The sequence below is a fragment of the Dama dama genome, chromosome 16 (assembly GCF_033118175.1).
Source record: "Dama dama isolate Ldn47 chromosome 16, ASM3311817v1, whole genome shotgun sequence".
Classification (NCBI taxonomy): domain Eukaryota; kingdom Metazoa; phylum Chordata; class Mammalia; order Artiodactyla; family Cervidae; genus Dama; species Dama dama.
This window is the reverse complement of record NC_083696.1, coordinates 9,689,468-9,705,568: the sequence shown is the minus strand read 5'-3', so window position 1 is coordinate 9,705,568 and position 16,101 is coordinate 9,689,468. Positions and strand designations below refer to the sequence as shown.

The following is a 16,101-nucleotide window of genomic DNA, read 5'->3' as shown; positions in this document are numbered from 1 at the left end:
CCTCCTGCCCACTGAGCAGGGCGGCCACCGAGGGGAAAAAGCAAGTCACCTCGATGGGGGCCGAGGCTCTCCTGCGGGGCGGGCTGGGCCTGGCCAAGGTCATGGTGAGGAGCAGCCCTCTGAGCAAGTTCAGCTCAGATCCTGAGGTTCCAGGGAGCCCCCCAGTGCCTGCAGGATGGGGGCGACTCTGCCCTTGACTTTCCTGCAGCCACCCCCCTGCCCCGCCCCCCATCCCTCACACCCAGCTTCCCCTGCACACCCATTCCCATGCCCCTCCCACCCTTTGGACACACATGCACTCACACACCTGCCCACCCCCGGCTCACACAATCTAGGACCCTGTCAGATTTGAGGGGTGCTGGTGGGAGGCTGTGCGTGGTAATACACGCTGATTGATGAAAAGAACGAAAGTGAAAAGTGTGTTAGTCGCTCAGCCGTGTCCGATTCTCTGGGACACTATGGACTGTGACCCACTAGGCTTCTGTGTCCATAGGATTCTCCAGTTAAGAATACTGAAGTGGGTAGCCGTTCCCTTCTCCAAGAGATCTTCTCGACCCAGGGACTGAAACCGGGTCTCCTGCATTGCAGGCTCATTCTTTACCACCTGAGCCATCTCTTGTTCTGTTGTGCTCACTACACACTTCTGGGGCCTGCAAGCCCAGGACCCTGGTCTGCTCAGCCTCTTGCAAGGAGGGAGGGAAAAGAGTTACAAACTGGCTGTGCATTGGGTGGGGGTTGGGAGCCATAGGGCAGAGGAAGAATTGAGGACCATTTCTGGGAGGGGAGGGTCCTCGGCTCCGCGTTGCTGCTGACCTGGGGAACAGCGTCAGCTGGTCCTTTCTCCCTTTTCTGGGCTGCAGTTTCTCTTTCAGTAGCCGAGGTTGGAACACAGTCCTTCACGTTCCCTCCCAGCCCTGACGTGCCCACACGGCCCTGAGATTGCTGTGAGAAGATGGCCAGTGCCCATTCATCTGGCCTCCACCTCTGGCCTGGGCCAGGGTTTGGGGAGACGGGGTGGGTGGAGTCTATTGAGAACTGGTTGACTCTTCCCTTCCTGGAGGCCACAACTCCAGGCTTGAAGGGAGAGGCAGGGTGAGTGCCATCTACCACTGCGTGGTGGCTGGCCAGGGTGGGTGGTGTGAGGCCTTGGGGTGTTGTGGAGAAACCTCCCCTCTGCTAAGTCACCTGTGCGGTCATGGCCTCCCAGGGCTGGAGACTGGGGGTGGCCACGGCCAGCCCTGCTCAGGAGAGATGCCCACAGCCACTGGAGCTTATTGGGTTGTTATGTGAGGGGTGTGAGTGTGTGTGCACGTGCACGTGTGTCTGTGTGCATATGCCTGTCCTGGGTTGCCAGCCAGATGTTCTGGTGCAAAGCGTCTCACCTTTCTTCAGCGGTGTCAGTCAGCAAACCCAGCAAGCATGGCTCTCCACGGAGTTCAGGAACTACTGGGAGCAAAGGAAATGGCCCAGAGACGCTGAGCTCTCAAGGTGCATGTTCCAACGCTTAGGTCGCTTTAGATGTCTTTCCAGGCATTTGTGGAGCTCTCGCCTGCTTTCCTGCCCGCGCCTCCCCCCCACCCCCCCACCCCCACCCCCGCTCCCTGAGACAGCCTTGTGGGTCCTGGGGTCGGAGAAGCCCAGCCATCCCTTCTCCAGCCGTTGGAGTTGGAGCCGCTGGGCCCAGTGTCCCGAGTCCTGGCGTCCACACTCCTGCCCGCCTCCGCCACGCCCCCAGAGACTTGCTGCAGCAACGAGGCTAGCTTTTAGGAGATCTGTCTGCGGCCTCAGCTGGAGCCTCTCTTGGCAGAATGGTCTCTGATGAACATTGCCGGTGACTCCTAAGGTTTCTTGTCTCTTTCAAATCGACATGTATGGGGAGTTCAGTTTGGGGCAGAGGAGATGGTAAACACAGCACACCCAGCCTTTCCTGTGGGCTGGGGCTGGCGAGGGCTGTTCCCTGGCAGAGGAGAGTCTGCCCCACCCAGGGAACAAGGACTCTCCATGTGACGTGTCTGAAGGGTGCTGGCTCTGCTGGCCAAGCCCACTCCCAGGGCTGGGCCTGGGCATGGAACATCATGGGTGCCCAGTGAATATTTGTTGGGTGAATGAATGAAGGTCTGAAGGGAGACGGAAAGCGAGGCCTGCGTTTGGGGGTTGGGGTGCACGCCTCCCTCGCTTCCGGCTGGTGACCACTTAAACCTTGCTCTCCCTCCTCCTGCCCAGCTTCTCCCAAGCTTCAGCCGGGGCTGAAAGGCAGTGTAATGGGAACAGGCGGAGAGCTGGCGCTAACAATTGGGACATCTCCGGTCAGCCAGGGCCCATTGTGGTCTCTTCCTGCCTCTGCCGCCCACTGGCTTTGCTGTTCTTTGTGTTTCTGCCTCCCAGGCGGCCCGCATCCCGCCCACAGTGTGTCTTCCTGACCTGCCCTGGTCTCTCAGGATGGCCTGGAAATGTCCAGCTGGTTCTTGGGTTCCCCAACCTTCCTGAGGAGCCCAGGCGCCCCATCTTGGAGCCTCAGCTGCTTGGGCCCCGGCTGCGGGAGTGCTCGGAGTTAAATTTAGTTGGTTGACATTTTCTGAGCATCTCCTCAGAACCCTGCTCAGTGCTGGCTGCCAGGGTAATAGCAGAGACAGAGACATAGTCCCACTTAAGGAGCCCCTGGCCTGGTGAAATGACCGATGAGTAAACCGGGAGAGGGACAGAGTATGGCCTCGTGGTCAGAACATGGGCTTTGGCGGCAGGTGGTCCTCGGTTCAAGTCTCAGCTCTGCCATTTGCCCACTGCTTGCCTTCTGCAAGGTGTTTTGCTTCCCTGGGCCTGTTTCTGCATCTGGAAAATGGAGACAACAGCTTTCCTGGCCTGTCTCACGGGTGGAGAGGACTTGGTAACTGATTGATTTGGGATCTAAGGCCAGGCTTGAAAAGGCTCTGGGAAAGTGCCAGAGGGGTCAGACCTGGACCAGGAAGCCAGTTCTGGGCTTCCCTAGCCCACGATTGAGGATCGCCCTTGCATAGCCCATTCCCCTTTAGCTCACTTGGTAAAGAATCTACCTGCAAATGTAGGAGATACAGAAGTCGTGGGTTTGATTCCTGGGTCAGGAAGGTCCCCTGGAGAAGGAAATAGCAACCCACTCCAATATTTTTGCCTGGAGAATCTCATGGACAGAAGAGCCTGGCAAGCTACATTCCATGTGGTCTCAAGAGTTGGACACATCTTAGCAACTTAACTAAACTACTTGCTAACCAGCCCATGGTCCACGGCCCACTTTCCTTGGTTGGGTTCACCCAGAAACCAAGTGTCCTTGTTAAACTTCAGAATGATGCAAGTGGTTGGAGTGTTGAATGGAAGCCCAAATGTGTGCTGCCTCATGTCCCCTTTCCTTTACACTCGCCCCCGTTTCCATACTCTGGAAGGTCCAGAGCCCACTCCTGGGTTCTGGAAGGGTTTCTGGTGGGGCTGAGGTTTCTCCCCTGGCTCAGTCACCCTGCAGCCTCCTCTTTCTGCAGCTGCAGCTCCTTACAGGCACCGCTGGGTTCTGAGTCTTGCTGTCCTTATGTGAGGCTCTGAGCCATGCTGAGTGCTGCCCCCATTCTGTCCTTACAGACTGCTGCCAGCCCAAGGCCATGACATGGAGCAGATGTCAGTGAGGGTCTGCAGTAATGTGGGGGTGTGGTGCGGGGGTGGGGGGTGTCAAAGCACAGAGAAGTTTCAAGGCAATCCGTCAGTGATCCCTTGCCACTGGGAATATATGTCCTAGGTCATATCCCCCCAACCCTGGCCTCCTGTCTCCCCAAGGCTCCCAGCATGCTGGCTTTCCCCTCCCTTCTAGAACCTTCTCTTCTTTCACCACCAGCTTCTAAGACCCAAATTTCTCTTATTTCCTTACACAGATCTTTTTGTTTCTCCCTTGGCACTAAAGTCTGCTTCTGGAAGGTCAAGGAAACATCCTGGTTGTTTTCTTAAACAAAAGAAACCACCTCCCCTTGTCTCCACCCTCAGCAACACAAGTAACTGGCAGAAACTTGAAATTAGAGGTTTCTTCAACATGATTGACTTCTTATGCAGTGTTCCCCACCACCCCCCACCAGCCCATCTCTAGGTGGGGAGAAGCAGAAGGATTTATTCTAAGTCCAAAGCAAACCCCCATTTACTTAGGAGCTATTTTTATCTGACTCTGGCTGGCATCCCTGGCCTTAGGGATAGACTTGCCCAGGAAACTGCCCATATACTTGCTCCGAGAGGGCCTGGCCTCCACCCACATGAGGGCCTCATTTACTACTTTTCTTAGGAATAGAAAAGTTTTTTCTCTTTTTTAGGGGAAAAAAAAATCTGTTTTTTTGCTTGTCACTTTTACTTTGCAATACATTTTGGTTTTGGGTTTCTTGTTTTTTTTTTTTTTTTTGACCATTTCTGTGATTCAAGTGTCTGTTGAGCATTCTGCTTTGAGCCTAGCATTGAACTGCTTGCTCAAGGAGACAAGGGGCTGGGTCAGGCCTACGTGGTGAGCATTTGAGAGCTGGGTGTGCAGTGGTTCAGAGTGTGAGCTCTGTGGCCAGGCTTCCTGGGTATAAATCGTGGTTCTTTCCCCTTCTACCTGAGGCGTGTTACTCATCCCCCCTGCCTCAGTTTCCTCACATGAATCATGGGTGAGCATATCCTTGCCTCATAGGGGTTGTCATGAAGGTCCAGTTTATGCACATGAAACTTTTGGTGCCATGGTTGGCACCCAGCACTGGGTATGCTAAAGCTCTGTGGCAGTTTAAGTGTTTGCTGTTGTATATGCTGTGTGGTTATTTGCCTCAAAAAGGACAACCTGCCCGGTGAGATTGAATGCTTGAAATACTGGAAATTGCTAACCATCCCTGGCCTGTGCTCAGATGAGTGGTCCGTGGGGAGGGCTGCCAGGTTCTGAGGAGCAGCCTGCAGTGGTCAGGGAAGGCAGCCTGGAGGAGGAGACGGGGCTCCCTTACCCTGGCGATCCCTTGAGCACAGCTGGTGCTTCTCCATCCCCATGCCTTTGCTCATGCTGTTCCCAGCTTCCAGAGTGCCCTTTCTTCCCATCTTGAGTTCAAGCTCAAAAGGGACCTCCTCCAGGAAGCCTTCCCCGACAGCTGGGGCTTATCTCCTGGCTCTTGTGTTTCTGTAGCACGCAGACCTAATCACCTTCTGCCCTAGGGTGGGCATTCCGTCTCAGCTGCTCTGCTGGAGGAGAGGCAAGCGGCTGACAGGCCTCCCAGCTGTGGCCCAGGTGCAGAGGGTTGGGTGAGTGGTTGAGTGTTGGATTCTAGACCAAGGGCCAGAAAACTCTAGGAGAACACGCTGAGGGCTTGGGCCTGGGCTGGGAAGCCATCTCTCGGCTCCACCCAGCCTGTGATCGGGGATTCCCCTCACCCCACCACATGGTCCACATAGCCCACGCATTCCTTGGTGGCTCCTTGTGGCATTTCAAAACGACAAAGGCAGCGTGCTGCCTCCGTGCCCCTCATCGCCAGGGGGCATGGTGAGAAAGACGCCTCCTGGGACGGCTGACAGTGCCCTGCACCCCGCGCGTGGTGCCCAGAGGCTGCTCCTGGCCACCTCTCATGGAGGGAGAGCTTAGCACTCCTTGGATCAGGCTGACCTGCGGGCAGAGGCCTCCCAGCTGTACCTCAACCTATTTAGTGACCAAGTGGGCTTTCCTCCTGAGATTTCCCTGCCCCGAGAGCCCGCCCCTTCTTCCTCTTTTTACAGGAAGTACCACATTCAGCCCTCTGGGTGAGAGAGCTGGTGGTGCTCAAGCAAACGGTTGACTCTGTAGCCAATTCTAATGCAAGTCTTCCTTTTTGTTCCCTCAAAGGTTCTTCAGAAGACCTGAAATTCTGTGTGCTGTATCTCGCAGAGGTGAGTCCTTCCCGCTGAATTTGAGGAGAGGATCTGTGTCCCGGGGCTGGAAGGAAGATGTTGGGCTGGGCGCTAGTGCCAGGTTCTGAGGCTGTTTCCACACCTCCTCCTGCAGTGGTGCTGGGCAGGTCCACGATGGCAGTGCCCCGCCCTGTGGAATGGGCCAGAGTGCTCTGCCCCAGTGTCCCTTACCTCTGTGTAGAAGAGCAGTGGACATGAAAATGCTTAAAGGGGAAAGAGGGACCCTGTGGTCTCCTGCTCAGGACTTCCTGGTCTCCAGTCCCTGTAAGGGTCACAATGAGGATGTGGCCTGTCAAGTCAGGCATCGCCCTATTCATGGTGGCTAAAGAATCTGCCTGCAATGCAGGAGACCTGGGTTCTATCCTTGGGTCGGAAAGATCCCCTGGAGAAGGCAATGACTACCCACTCCAGGATTCTTGCCTGGGAAATCCCATGGACAGAGAAGCCTGGTGGGCTACAGTCCCTGGGGTCACAAAGAGTTGGACACAACTGAGCGACTAACAACAACAGTCCTCTAGAGAGGGCCCTGATTCTTGTGCCCACCTCTTTCCTCCTCTCTTTCTGGAAGGTACCACCTACATCCCCCTCCTGCAGGGTCTTATCAATGTTTTGAAAAGGCTTGAAGGTAACTGTACCTTTACCTGGGCCAGAGAATACATGTGGAAGAAACCACCCAACATCTGAATTTGGGCTGGAGTAACACCCACTCAGTGGGTTGGATGCTCCTCCCTTCCTGAGGCTGGTTATCCCAGTCCCGTCAGAAACTCAGCTGGACACTGTGCCTTTGCTGAGCTAACTGGAGGCAAACAGCTTATTGCTTGATGTGTTTTGGGAGATGAAATATCATTTATTGTTGTAGTTCAGTCTCTCAGTTGTATCCGACTCTTTGCGACCCCATGGACCGCAGCATGCTAGGCTTTCCTGTCCTTCACCATCTCCCAGAGTTAGCTCAAACTCATGTCCATTGAGTTGATGGTGCCATCCAACCATCTCATCCTCTGTCGCCCTCTTCTCCTCCTGCCTTCAATCTTTCCCAGCATCAGGGTCTTGTTCAGTGAGTTAGCTCTTCACATCAGGTGGCCAAAAATATCATTACCCAAGGGGTTTAATCAAAGGAGGCCTTGGTGATGGAAAAACAGAACTACTGAGCCATACAAATTTTTTTCAATTTGCAGCAAGTTTTCTTACTCCTTATACCTCTGTTCATATGAGTCTGCTACTAGTTCCAAGCAGGGATTTGTTAGACCCATTCCTTCCCCCTGCTTCTGTTTGTCTGTCTTACCCAACAACAGCCCTGGGAAACTGTCGGTCTTGTGGGAGAGCGTGCACTGGCCGCACGTTATGGGTGAGGCCTGGTCTGCACTGGCTGGCCAAGAGGAGCACACCCTTTTGAGAAGGAATTTGCATGTTTTTTATGATTGGAAGATCATTCCTTCAGTTCCAGGCATGTCCCTTTAGGTGACCAGACCCCTGAGGTTAAGACAGTTGATGAGATGTTAGCTGCAGGGGACAGCAGGGAGTCCAAAAGGCAGTGGACATTGTTGGAGCTGAGCTGGGGACCCTAGCAGCCTGGGATGGCCATTTGAGGTCTGAAAAGGCAGCAGTAGCCTCCCGTGTCAGCGTATCCCCACCGAACACAGGAAGTAGCTGGTGGAGACGCTTCAGGGCTGGCGTGAATCTGTTTGGCATGGAGCCGAGAGAGGAGCCTAGCAGAGGCTGGGAGGCGGGCTGGGGAGCGTCAGAGCTTTTTGCCTTTCCAGCCTCACCCATCTGGATTCCAGTTCTCTCCAGCGGGGCCTGAAATGAGGCTCCCAGTTCTTTAATGCCAAGAGAGCTATCCCTGCCAGGCTGGGGTTGTTTTTCCCAGAGAAAAGCACTTCTGCTCCTTGGTTTCCAGGGAGCTGTGACCTCCTAGCCCTCCAAAGACTGATGAAGGCATATTGATCTGGGGCCTTTTATTTCAGTAATGTGTCAGGTGGTATGACCCCAAGGGGCTGGAGGATTGAAGCTCACAGGCAGCCAGTAGCCTCTCTTTTCTCTTAATGGGCTGTTCTTTACAAAAGGCATGTCTGTAACACACGGAAGACAAGATCCCTCCCTGCCTGCCCTGCGGCCTGGAACAAGCCTGCCAACAGTGGTTTTGAAACCCACGGAGAACTCCAGACTCATGTCTTAGTTGGCATTTCCAGCAAGTGGTTTTTTTCTTTGCTTCCTAACACGCAAGGGGTGTCCAGAGAAGAAACCAGGGCCAGAGAGTCAGGATTTTAGGGACGGTTTTCCAGTCTGCATTGAGAAAGCGCCAACTGCCTGGGGCGGGCGGGGGTTGGGGGGCGGCTGCTCCGATTGTTCCCCAGCAGTAGGTCCTGGTTAGTTATCAAGTGGGTTGGATTGTCCTGAGCAGTCCTCGGCCCTGGGGCCTTAATTTCCTTGGACAGGTGTCCCTCAGCCCCTGCAAATCCTAGAGACAGATGCAGCCTACGACTGGCTGTACCAGGGGCATGGGGTCAAAGGCCACATGGGTTAGGGACTATCCGCAGAGAATTTGATGCATTAATTTAAGAGTTTGCACTTTGGGGTTAGGAAGACCTAGACTGGAACCTTGGCCCTGTCGTTTCCTAACTGAGCGATCTGAGCAAGTCACATACTCATCTCTGAAATGAAGCTGATGAGGCCTACCTTACAGGGTTGTTGCAGTGATTAAATGAGATTCAATAAGATACTCTGTCCAAGGCACTTAGCACAGAAGCTGCCACATGGTGAGTACTCAATAAATGGTAGCTATTTTTCCTGTTAGCGTCATAACAGGGGGAGAGCTCTTCATATTCATTTACTCTCCATTAGCGACATCGCCAATGATTTGTCGATCCTCTAAAATAAAAACTAAGAGGAGTATCTCACATTCTTTGTAATGTACATATACTGTTAAATAAAGGAGGCCAGATCGCAGGTTCTGGAGGAGGCAGAAGACAGACTCTGAATCCCTCCTCTCCCGATACTTCTCGGGGCTGCTGACTTAACCTCTTTGAGCCTGAGTTTTCTCATCTAAAAGATGGTAACAGCTGTGTTTTTCCTTCCTCCCTATGTCATAGGGTCACTGGGAGAATTGAACTAAGTAAGAGAACATCTGTCACAGCAAGTGAACAAACGTAAATTGTAGTAGAAGAGGTTTTAGTTTTTATAAGGATAATGTTAATTCAGGCATGGAGGTTGAATTCAAGGAGGTTGAGGCAAGATGGGGTTTTAAAGAAGGAAGGCAAGAGGAGCCGGGTTTCTAATTGGATTTGGGATTGCTCAAAAGAATCCACCTGCCAATGCAGGAGACACAAGAGAAATCCAGACCTGGGTCAGGAAGATCCCTTGGAGAAGGAAATGGCTACCCACTCCTGTATTTTTGCCTGGAGAATTCCATGGACAGAGGAGCCTGGCGGGCTACAGTCTATAGGTTGCAAAGAGTTGGACACGACTCAACACACACATACACACACACACACACACACACACACACACATATGTTTAAATGCAGAGGTCTGGGCCCAGTGCTGTTGCATAGGGAGAGAACTTAGCTCACCAGCTGGTGATCAAGGAGGCCCTGCCTCCAAGTGAGTTTCCTGAGGAAGGTTTCAGGACAGCTTACAACCTTGACCTTGGAGCCTGATATTTGAGGACACAGTGTATATGGGTGTTCAAACTGATGAGTCAGGTCACAGAGTGGACCGAGAGACCCAAGCAGGCAGTGGGGGCCCCTGATTTAGGCAGATGGGAATTCAGCCTTCCTGGAGGGGGCTGGCTCCAGGCTCTCCCTCTCGTCTAGGCCAGCCTCCCAAACTCCAGGCGGCACTTAGGAGGCTTGGAAGCTGGGGCCTCCCCAGAATGTGTGGGCATCTAAGACAGCCAGGCCCCAACCCCCGACTGGGCCTAGGTACAGGTCCTTGGGGCCTCAGACACCTTCTTAAGATCATGGATGGGAAGGTGCTTTTTAAAATCGATACTTAGATAAAGGGAATTATCATTAAGGTAGAATCTGCTTTGGACCAGAAAGAGCGGGGAAGTTGGTGCTCAGGGAGTGGGAAGGATTTGCTGAAGCCCAAGTAGCCAGGTGGAGGCCGGCCTGGGAGGCTTGTGCGCGCATGCGTGCGCGCTAAGTCGCTCCAGTTGTGTCCCGATTCTGTGCCACCCCACGGACCGTATCCCGCCAGGCTCCTCTGTCCATGGGATTCTCCAGGCAAGATTACTGGAGTGGGTTGCCATGCCTTCCTCCAGGGGTTCGGGCCAGGGCCAAATCTGCGGCCTTTCCACACTGACAGCGTTTCCGAGTGAGAAGGCACCATAGTCCCTGCCCTGCCCTGCCCTGCCCCTCGCTGGGTGAATGTGACGAGACAGGGAGCAAATGGCTCTCTGAGCAGCTCCTGCCCCACCTGGCTTCTCTCTGGGGCATCTTGGGGTGAGTCCTTCCTTGCAGTGGGCTGGGGGTTCTGGCAAGTGGAAATCTGTTATTGAGTGGTATAATTGCCTCCCCACATCCACTCAGTTCCCTGAAACCAAGAGGTGGGGCTTTCTTTCCGCTCTCCTCTGATGCTTTTAGGAAGGACAACTCTGAGCACTTTGGGGCTGGCACCCTGGGAATACTTAGTTTGGGAGGTGGCCCTTGCCTGAAGGGTGGTATCCCTAAGGGCCGTGTCAGATGGTAGCGGAGAAAAGGTGCTCAAACGCTACTCCGTGAGGCTGATAACTATCCCAGCTCAGAGCCTTGACTTGCTGTTCCTTCTGCCTGGAATGGTTTCTCCCTAGCACTTTCCTTGGCAGCCCTTTCTCATTCAGCCTTGGCTGGGTGTTGCCCCTCCAGAAAGGCTGGCTCTGTCTATTGGGCTCAGATAGGACCTCTCCCTTTTGGCCTCTCCACAGTTTGTAATTACACTGTTTGTTTCTTGTGTCTGTCCCCATCCTAAGGGCAAGAACTCAGCCTCTCTTATTTCCCTCTTCACCCCCAGGGGCCTAGCACAGTCTTGACATAAAACAGGTGCTCAACAAATATTTCTTAAACAAATGAAGTACTAATAACGAAGATAGCTGCTGTTTGTTGAAAGTGTTAGTCACTCAGTTGTGTCTGACTCTTGGTGACCCCATGGACTACAGTCTGCAGGCTCCTCTGTCCATGGAATTCTCCAGGCAAGAATACTGGAGTGGGTAGCCATTCCCTTCTCCAGGGGATCTTCCCCACCCAGGGATCAAACCCAAGTCTCCTGCATTGCAGGCAGATTCTTTACCATCTGAGCCACCAGGGAAGCTGTTTGTTGAGGCCTGGGTTATTGCTTGCCCTCCTGATAGCTCTGAGAGGTAGGTGACATCATGGTCATTCCCATCTTACAGATTTCTCTGAGGTCGACAGCTAGGAAGCAGCAAAGCTGAGATTCAAACCAGTCCTATCCAACTGCAAAACAAGGAAGGACTGCATAGAATTCTACACTGTCCTTTTTTCTGTTCTGAGCCATCCAGCTCACACTCTTAGCTCCCTGGATGAATTCATCAAATCGCAGCCCTCTGCGGTTATAATCAAATTCCAGCGGAGACAGAAAGAGCTCGCCACTCCCTGCGCAGAGCGTCCTGGGGAGGATGATAATGCGGGGCATGTTGTTCCTCCCCTCCCCGCCCCCAGCACATTCTGGCTCCTTCGGGGCTGACTCCCTGGGTCCCCACAGCTCCCTGGTGCCTGTGCCAAGGCTGGCCTGGATTTGACCTCATTCCGAGAGTCTCCAGGGAGCCAGAGCTCACTGAGGCCTTGACTGGCCAAGCACTGTACCAGGCCTGGATGAAAAAGGCCTTCCTAGAAGGGGTTTCGGGTCTCGTTGGGGAGATGAGATAGCAGCATTTAACAAGGTTAAATAGCAGAGCGAGATTTAAATGGCAGCAGTGCCAGAAGCTTGCACTCAACTGAGCCGAACAGTCATTGATCAGACCCAGCTCATGTGTCAGGCAGCAGCGGGGCTGCTGAAGGCCATGCGACTGCTCTCCAAAGACTTTCCGGAGGGACCCAGGTCCTGCGTGGGTACCCATCTCACCCTGGTCTTGTGAATAGATGAGTGTGCTAAGGTTGGGGAGGGGTCCTCGCCCCACAGAACGTCAGAGGGGCAGAGACCTCGGCCCTCTGGGTCCCCCGCATGCTTCCCCCAGCGGTCGCCTTGTGCTGCCTGTACCCGGGGGTGACCTCACCACGGCAGTCTGCGGCTCTCCACAGGACTCCACTGTGTTGGGAACCGCTGTCTCCCTCCCCCTAGCCCACGGGCGCCGGGCTTGCCAGCTGGCCCCCGAACCAGCTCCCCTGCTCGCCTGGCTGCCTCGATGTCACCGGGGATTGGTGTGCGCATTTGTGGCTTTCAGCGGTCACTCCCCGCCCTGCTGCAGCCTCACCCACTGGATGGTTAGGGTTGGGCTTGGGCCCGGGAGCCCCCTGAACCAGGGAGCAGCCCTCACTGCCCCTTTCTCTGTTTCCTCTGACGTCAGAAGGCAGAGTGCTTATTCACTTTGGAAGCGCACTCGCAGGAGCAGAAGAAGAGAGTGTGCTGGTGCCTATCGGAGAACATCGCGAAGCAGCAGCAGCTGGCGGCTCCATCCCCCAACAGCAAGGTAAGGGCCTCGCCGGGGGCCACAGCCCCGGCCCCCCACCCTGGCCAGCCCGGACCCCCGAGTCTCCGAACTGAGCTTGGGACCAGCCCGAGCTCAGAACTTGGAACTGGGCAGCAGGCTCTTGGCGAGAAGCTGAGAGTGTCTCTCTCCTTGGCGTGTCACTGGATCTACTGAGCGAGTTCGAGGGCGCTCGGGTAGCGCGGCAGAGCTAAACTGAGTGTGACCCATCAGTTCTCGGCCCTGTTCCCTAATTTGCCTGTGGCAAGGTCTAGTTCGGGCCAGCCTTCCTACTGCTGCCTGGAACGTGGTCCCCCCTCTAGGTCGTGCCCAGGGACAGCGCCCTGGTGTTTAAAACTGGCCCGAGGCAGACATAATTGGGAAGGGACGCTTATGGCAGAAAGAAGCCATGACTGGTTCGATGCAGGCCACAGCCAAGTGGAGGCAAGTGGAGTTTTCCAGGGACTGGGGCCCTGCCAGCTGGAGCCTCAGGGAGCTTAGAGACTCCCAGCTGAAGCTGATCTGGGGACAGGCAGCAGGTCCTGTGCCTGTGGAGGGTGATGGGCCCAGAGCTGGACCCACTGTCCCCCGGATGCCCGCGCCAGGCACAGTTGTATCCCCCGTTTGTGAGTCCCTTCTCTTGCTGAACGTGCTGGCCATTTGGGGATTTGGTCTGATTGGCTGCCAAAGGAGCCAAGGTGGTTGGCCGGCCGGAATCAGGGAGAAGGTAAAGGAAAGCAAGCGGCAGCTGGTCAACTCGCAGGCCTCGTGCTGCTTCCGGCCGCATTCAGGCCGCCCTGCGCATGGCCCGGCGGGGCAGGCTGCCAAGGACGGGAGTGGGGAAAGGGACCGCACACCCCTGGCGGGGTGGTGGTGGCCGGCAGCTCCTAAAATAGTGTCTGAGAATTATATAATCTCAGATTCGGCAGTTATCTTGTTTTAACACTCACTAAGCGTCCCTAGGGGTCCACCTGGGGACAATTTCTTCTCCAAAACGTTGTCGTGTGAAGGAAAGGCGACGGTGCGTCCACAGTTCATAGCACGGTGCCTGATATTCAGTAGGTGCTCAGCCAACCATGACCCAGTTGCTTCTGCTTAGCTGGCTGGTTCCCAGTCTCAGCTTCTGCTGCTCCACAGAGACCTGCCGAGGCTATGGGCTGCCTGGCCCCCTTGATCTCGTGTGGATCACAATCAGAAAACAGGCCACTTCTCACCGGGGCGGCTGCTCGGATGTTGCACGCTTGCAACAGTTTTTCTCGTGTTTTGGGCTTAGCTCCTCCTGGTCTGAGGAGCAAGTTCTTTCTGCCTCACCTCTCTGTCTGCCGGCTCTGGGTTGGCAACAGCCTTCTCAGCGCCTTGGGGAGTCTCTCCATCTTCGGTCGGGGAGTCAGGGGACAGTTTGAGCGACTGAAGGCAGGCTGGGTTGAGAAGCGGGTCCCTGAAGGGCTGCGGGCTTGGTTGACTGACCCTGGGTTTGGGGCCTGGCTTCAGGGCCGCACCAGGATATATGGGCATCCTGGGCAGGCAACAGCGGGACGTGACTTCAGATTAAAGCTCTTTTAAATGTGTGCTTAACAAAAAGCTCTGTGCTGGGCTGGAGGAGGGAGAAGAAAGTGGGTCTAACCATGGGGATGGCCTCAAATGGCCCCCTCACCTGAGAGCAGGCACTGCCCAGATGGCACACCCCACTTGGCCCACCCTCCTTGGGCAGCAATTAGTAACTAACTTCTGTTAGGCAGCCCCCTTAGGGATCTCACTGCCCACTTTCCCTACCCACATCATACACACTTGAAGGGTCTTAGCAGTTCATTCCTTCTAGTTGCTTGCAGAATGCTCCCTGAGAGAAGTTCCAGTAAATAGGATCTTCTCCAGCCCCATGTGGTTCCAGGAGTGTTTCAGCAAAAAAAAAAATCACCTTAACCACTGGACCAGGTGGCTTGTCCAGCCGGCACAGGCTGTCCCCCTGCGCTCAGCTCTATCAGGTCCCAGCTGCCTTGCAGGTGACCACGAACCTCCTTGCCCAGGGCTGGGCTGCAGGGTTTTTACTAGACTTGCCGCCACCAGGGGAGAAAGAAGAGGGAAGGCCAAGCTGAACCTGGACACTGGCTTCTCGCACTGGTCAAGCAGAGCTCTTTTGCTTGAAATCTGTTTCAAGCCCTGGCTAGAGGAGCATGCCATTATTATTTTTTTTAATGCCATTTCTCTGTTCTTTTTGGAACTGTTCCTCCTTGTGCGCAGAATGGAAATCTCTGCCTAAGCCACTCCTTGTCCCCCCCAACTCCAGTGCTTTTCTGAGAAAAGACACTTTGCGAGGCAGCTCCCCGAATTCCCGTGCTGCCCCTTCTCAACCCTGTTCCTTTTAATAGTGTTTGCTGACCCTTGGAACATGCTGATGCTGAAACATCTCAAGGAATGCAAAAGTTCTTCCCCCATTTGCAAAACATAATACATGTGATATGCCCTGAACATGAGATGCTCCTGGGGAAGGACAGAGGGTACTGGAGGAAAGTTGATGTAGAGAACAGTCGCGAGGTGGGTGTACCGCTCCCTGCTGCGTGACCTTGGGCAGCAGCTTCCCGCTGGGGCCTTGGTGGTCCCATCTGGTCAGGTGGCTCTTCCCAGCTCCTCAAGCTTTGTGACTCCCATGAAAGCTGAGGACCCGGGGTCGTCCAGTCTCCTTCAGAGAACTCTGCCCTGGAGATTTCTGCATCACTCGATTGCCTATGAAATGTGTGCCTCTAGGGGCCAGGTCTGCTCCCCTCGTGGTGGTGGGGAGGGGCGGCCGTAGGCTTTCTGTGCTGTGTCTGAGGGTAGCAGTGACCTGGGGGCTGCAGTGTGGGCGTCTGGGGGTCCCAGCTGGGACCAGGTGGACAAAAGGAGACAGGCAGCATTCCGACTGCGTCCCTTCTCCACGGCTGCGTTGTCTTTCTCCGGCTCTCTCCTGGCTGACCACGGCAGGTGGGAGGCTGCTCCAGGTGGGCCTTCGTGCTCCCTCTTGCTGTAGAAATGAGTGGCCGGCTTCCTCTCCTCTCCTAGCTCCCTTCTTCTCACCACCCCGCTCTCCTCGTCCGCACTCTTCACCCTTTCTTGCCTCCTCATCTACCCTTGTGGGTAAACTACCTGTCTTCTCACACCTGGGGTGACTTCTACTAAACTGCCTACCATGGGGAATGCTGCCAAGCTAATCTGGAAAAACTCACAGATGTCTGTTAAGGTTCTAAGCTGATGGGGAGAGACAGATACACATTGGGTTGGTTATTCAGTCGAATATAGACATAAATGGCCTTCCCTGGTAGCTCAGCTATAAGGAATCCGCCTGCAATGTAGGAGACTCCACTTTGATTCCTGGGTCAGAAAGTTACCCTGGAGAAAGGATAGGCTATCCACTTCAGTATTCTTGGACTTTCCTGGTGGCACAGACAGTGAAGAATCCGCCTGCAATGTGGGAGACCTGGGTTCGATCCCTGGGTCAGGAAGATCCCCTGGAGAAGGGAATGGCTACCCACTCCAGTATTCTGGCCTGGAGAATCCCCGTGGACAGAGGAGTCTGGCGGGCTACAGTCCATGGGGTTGCAAAGAATC

The 16,101-nt window shown here is 54.7% G+C and overlaps 1 protein-coding gene across 6 annotated transcripts in view; it reads left to right on the top strand.

Moving 5' to 3' along the window:
* Positions 1-16,101, top strand: part of RGS3 (regulator of G protein signaling 3) — a 136,772-nt gene that overhangs the window by 62,383 nt on the left and 58,288 nt on the right. For all 6 annotated transcript variants that reach the window (XM_061163365.1, XM_061163366.1, XM_061163367.1 and 3 more), the window contains 2 exons: positions 5,837-5,880; positions 12,400-12,522. In XM_061163365.1, coding sequence (XP_061019348.1) covers positions 5,837-5,880; positions 12,400-12,522 — 167 coding nt within the window. The remainder of the gene's footprint in view (positions 1-5,836; positions 5,881-12,399; positions 12,523-16,101) is intronic.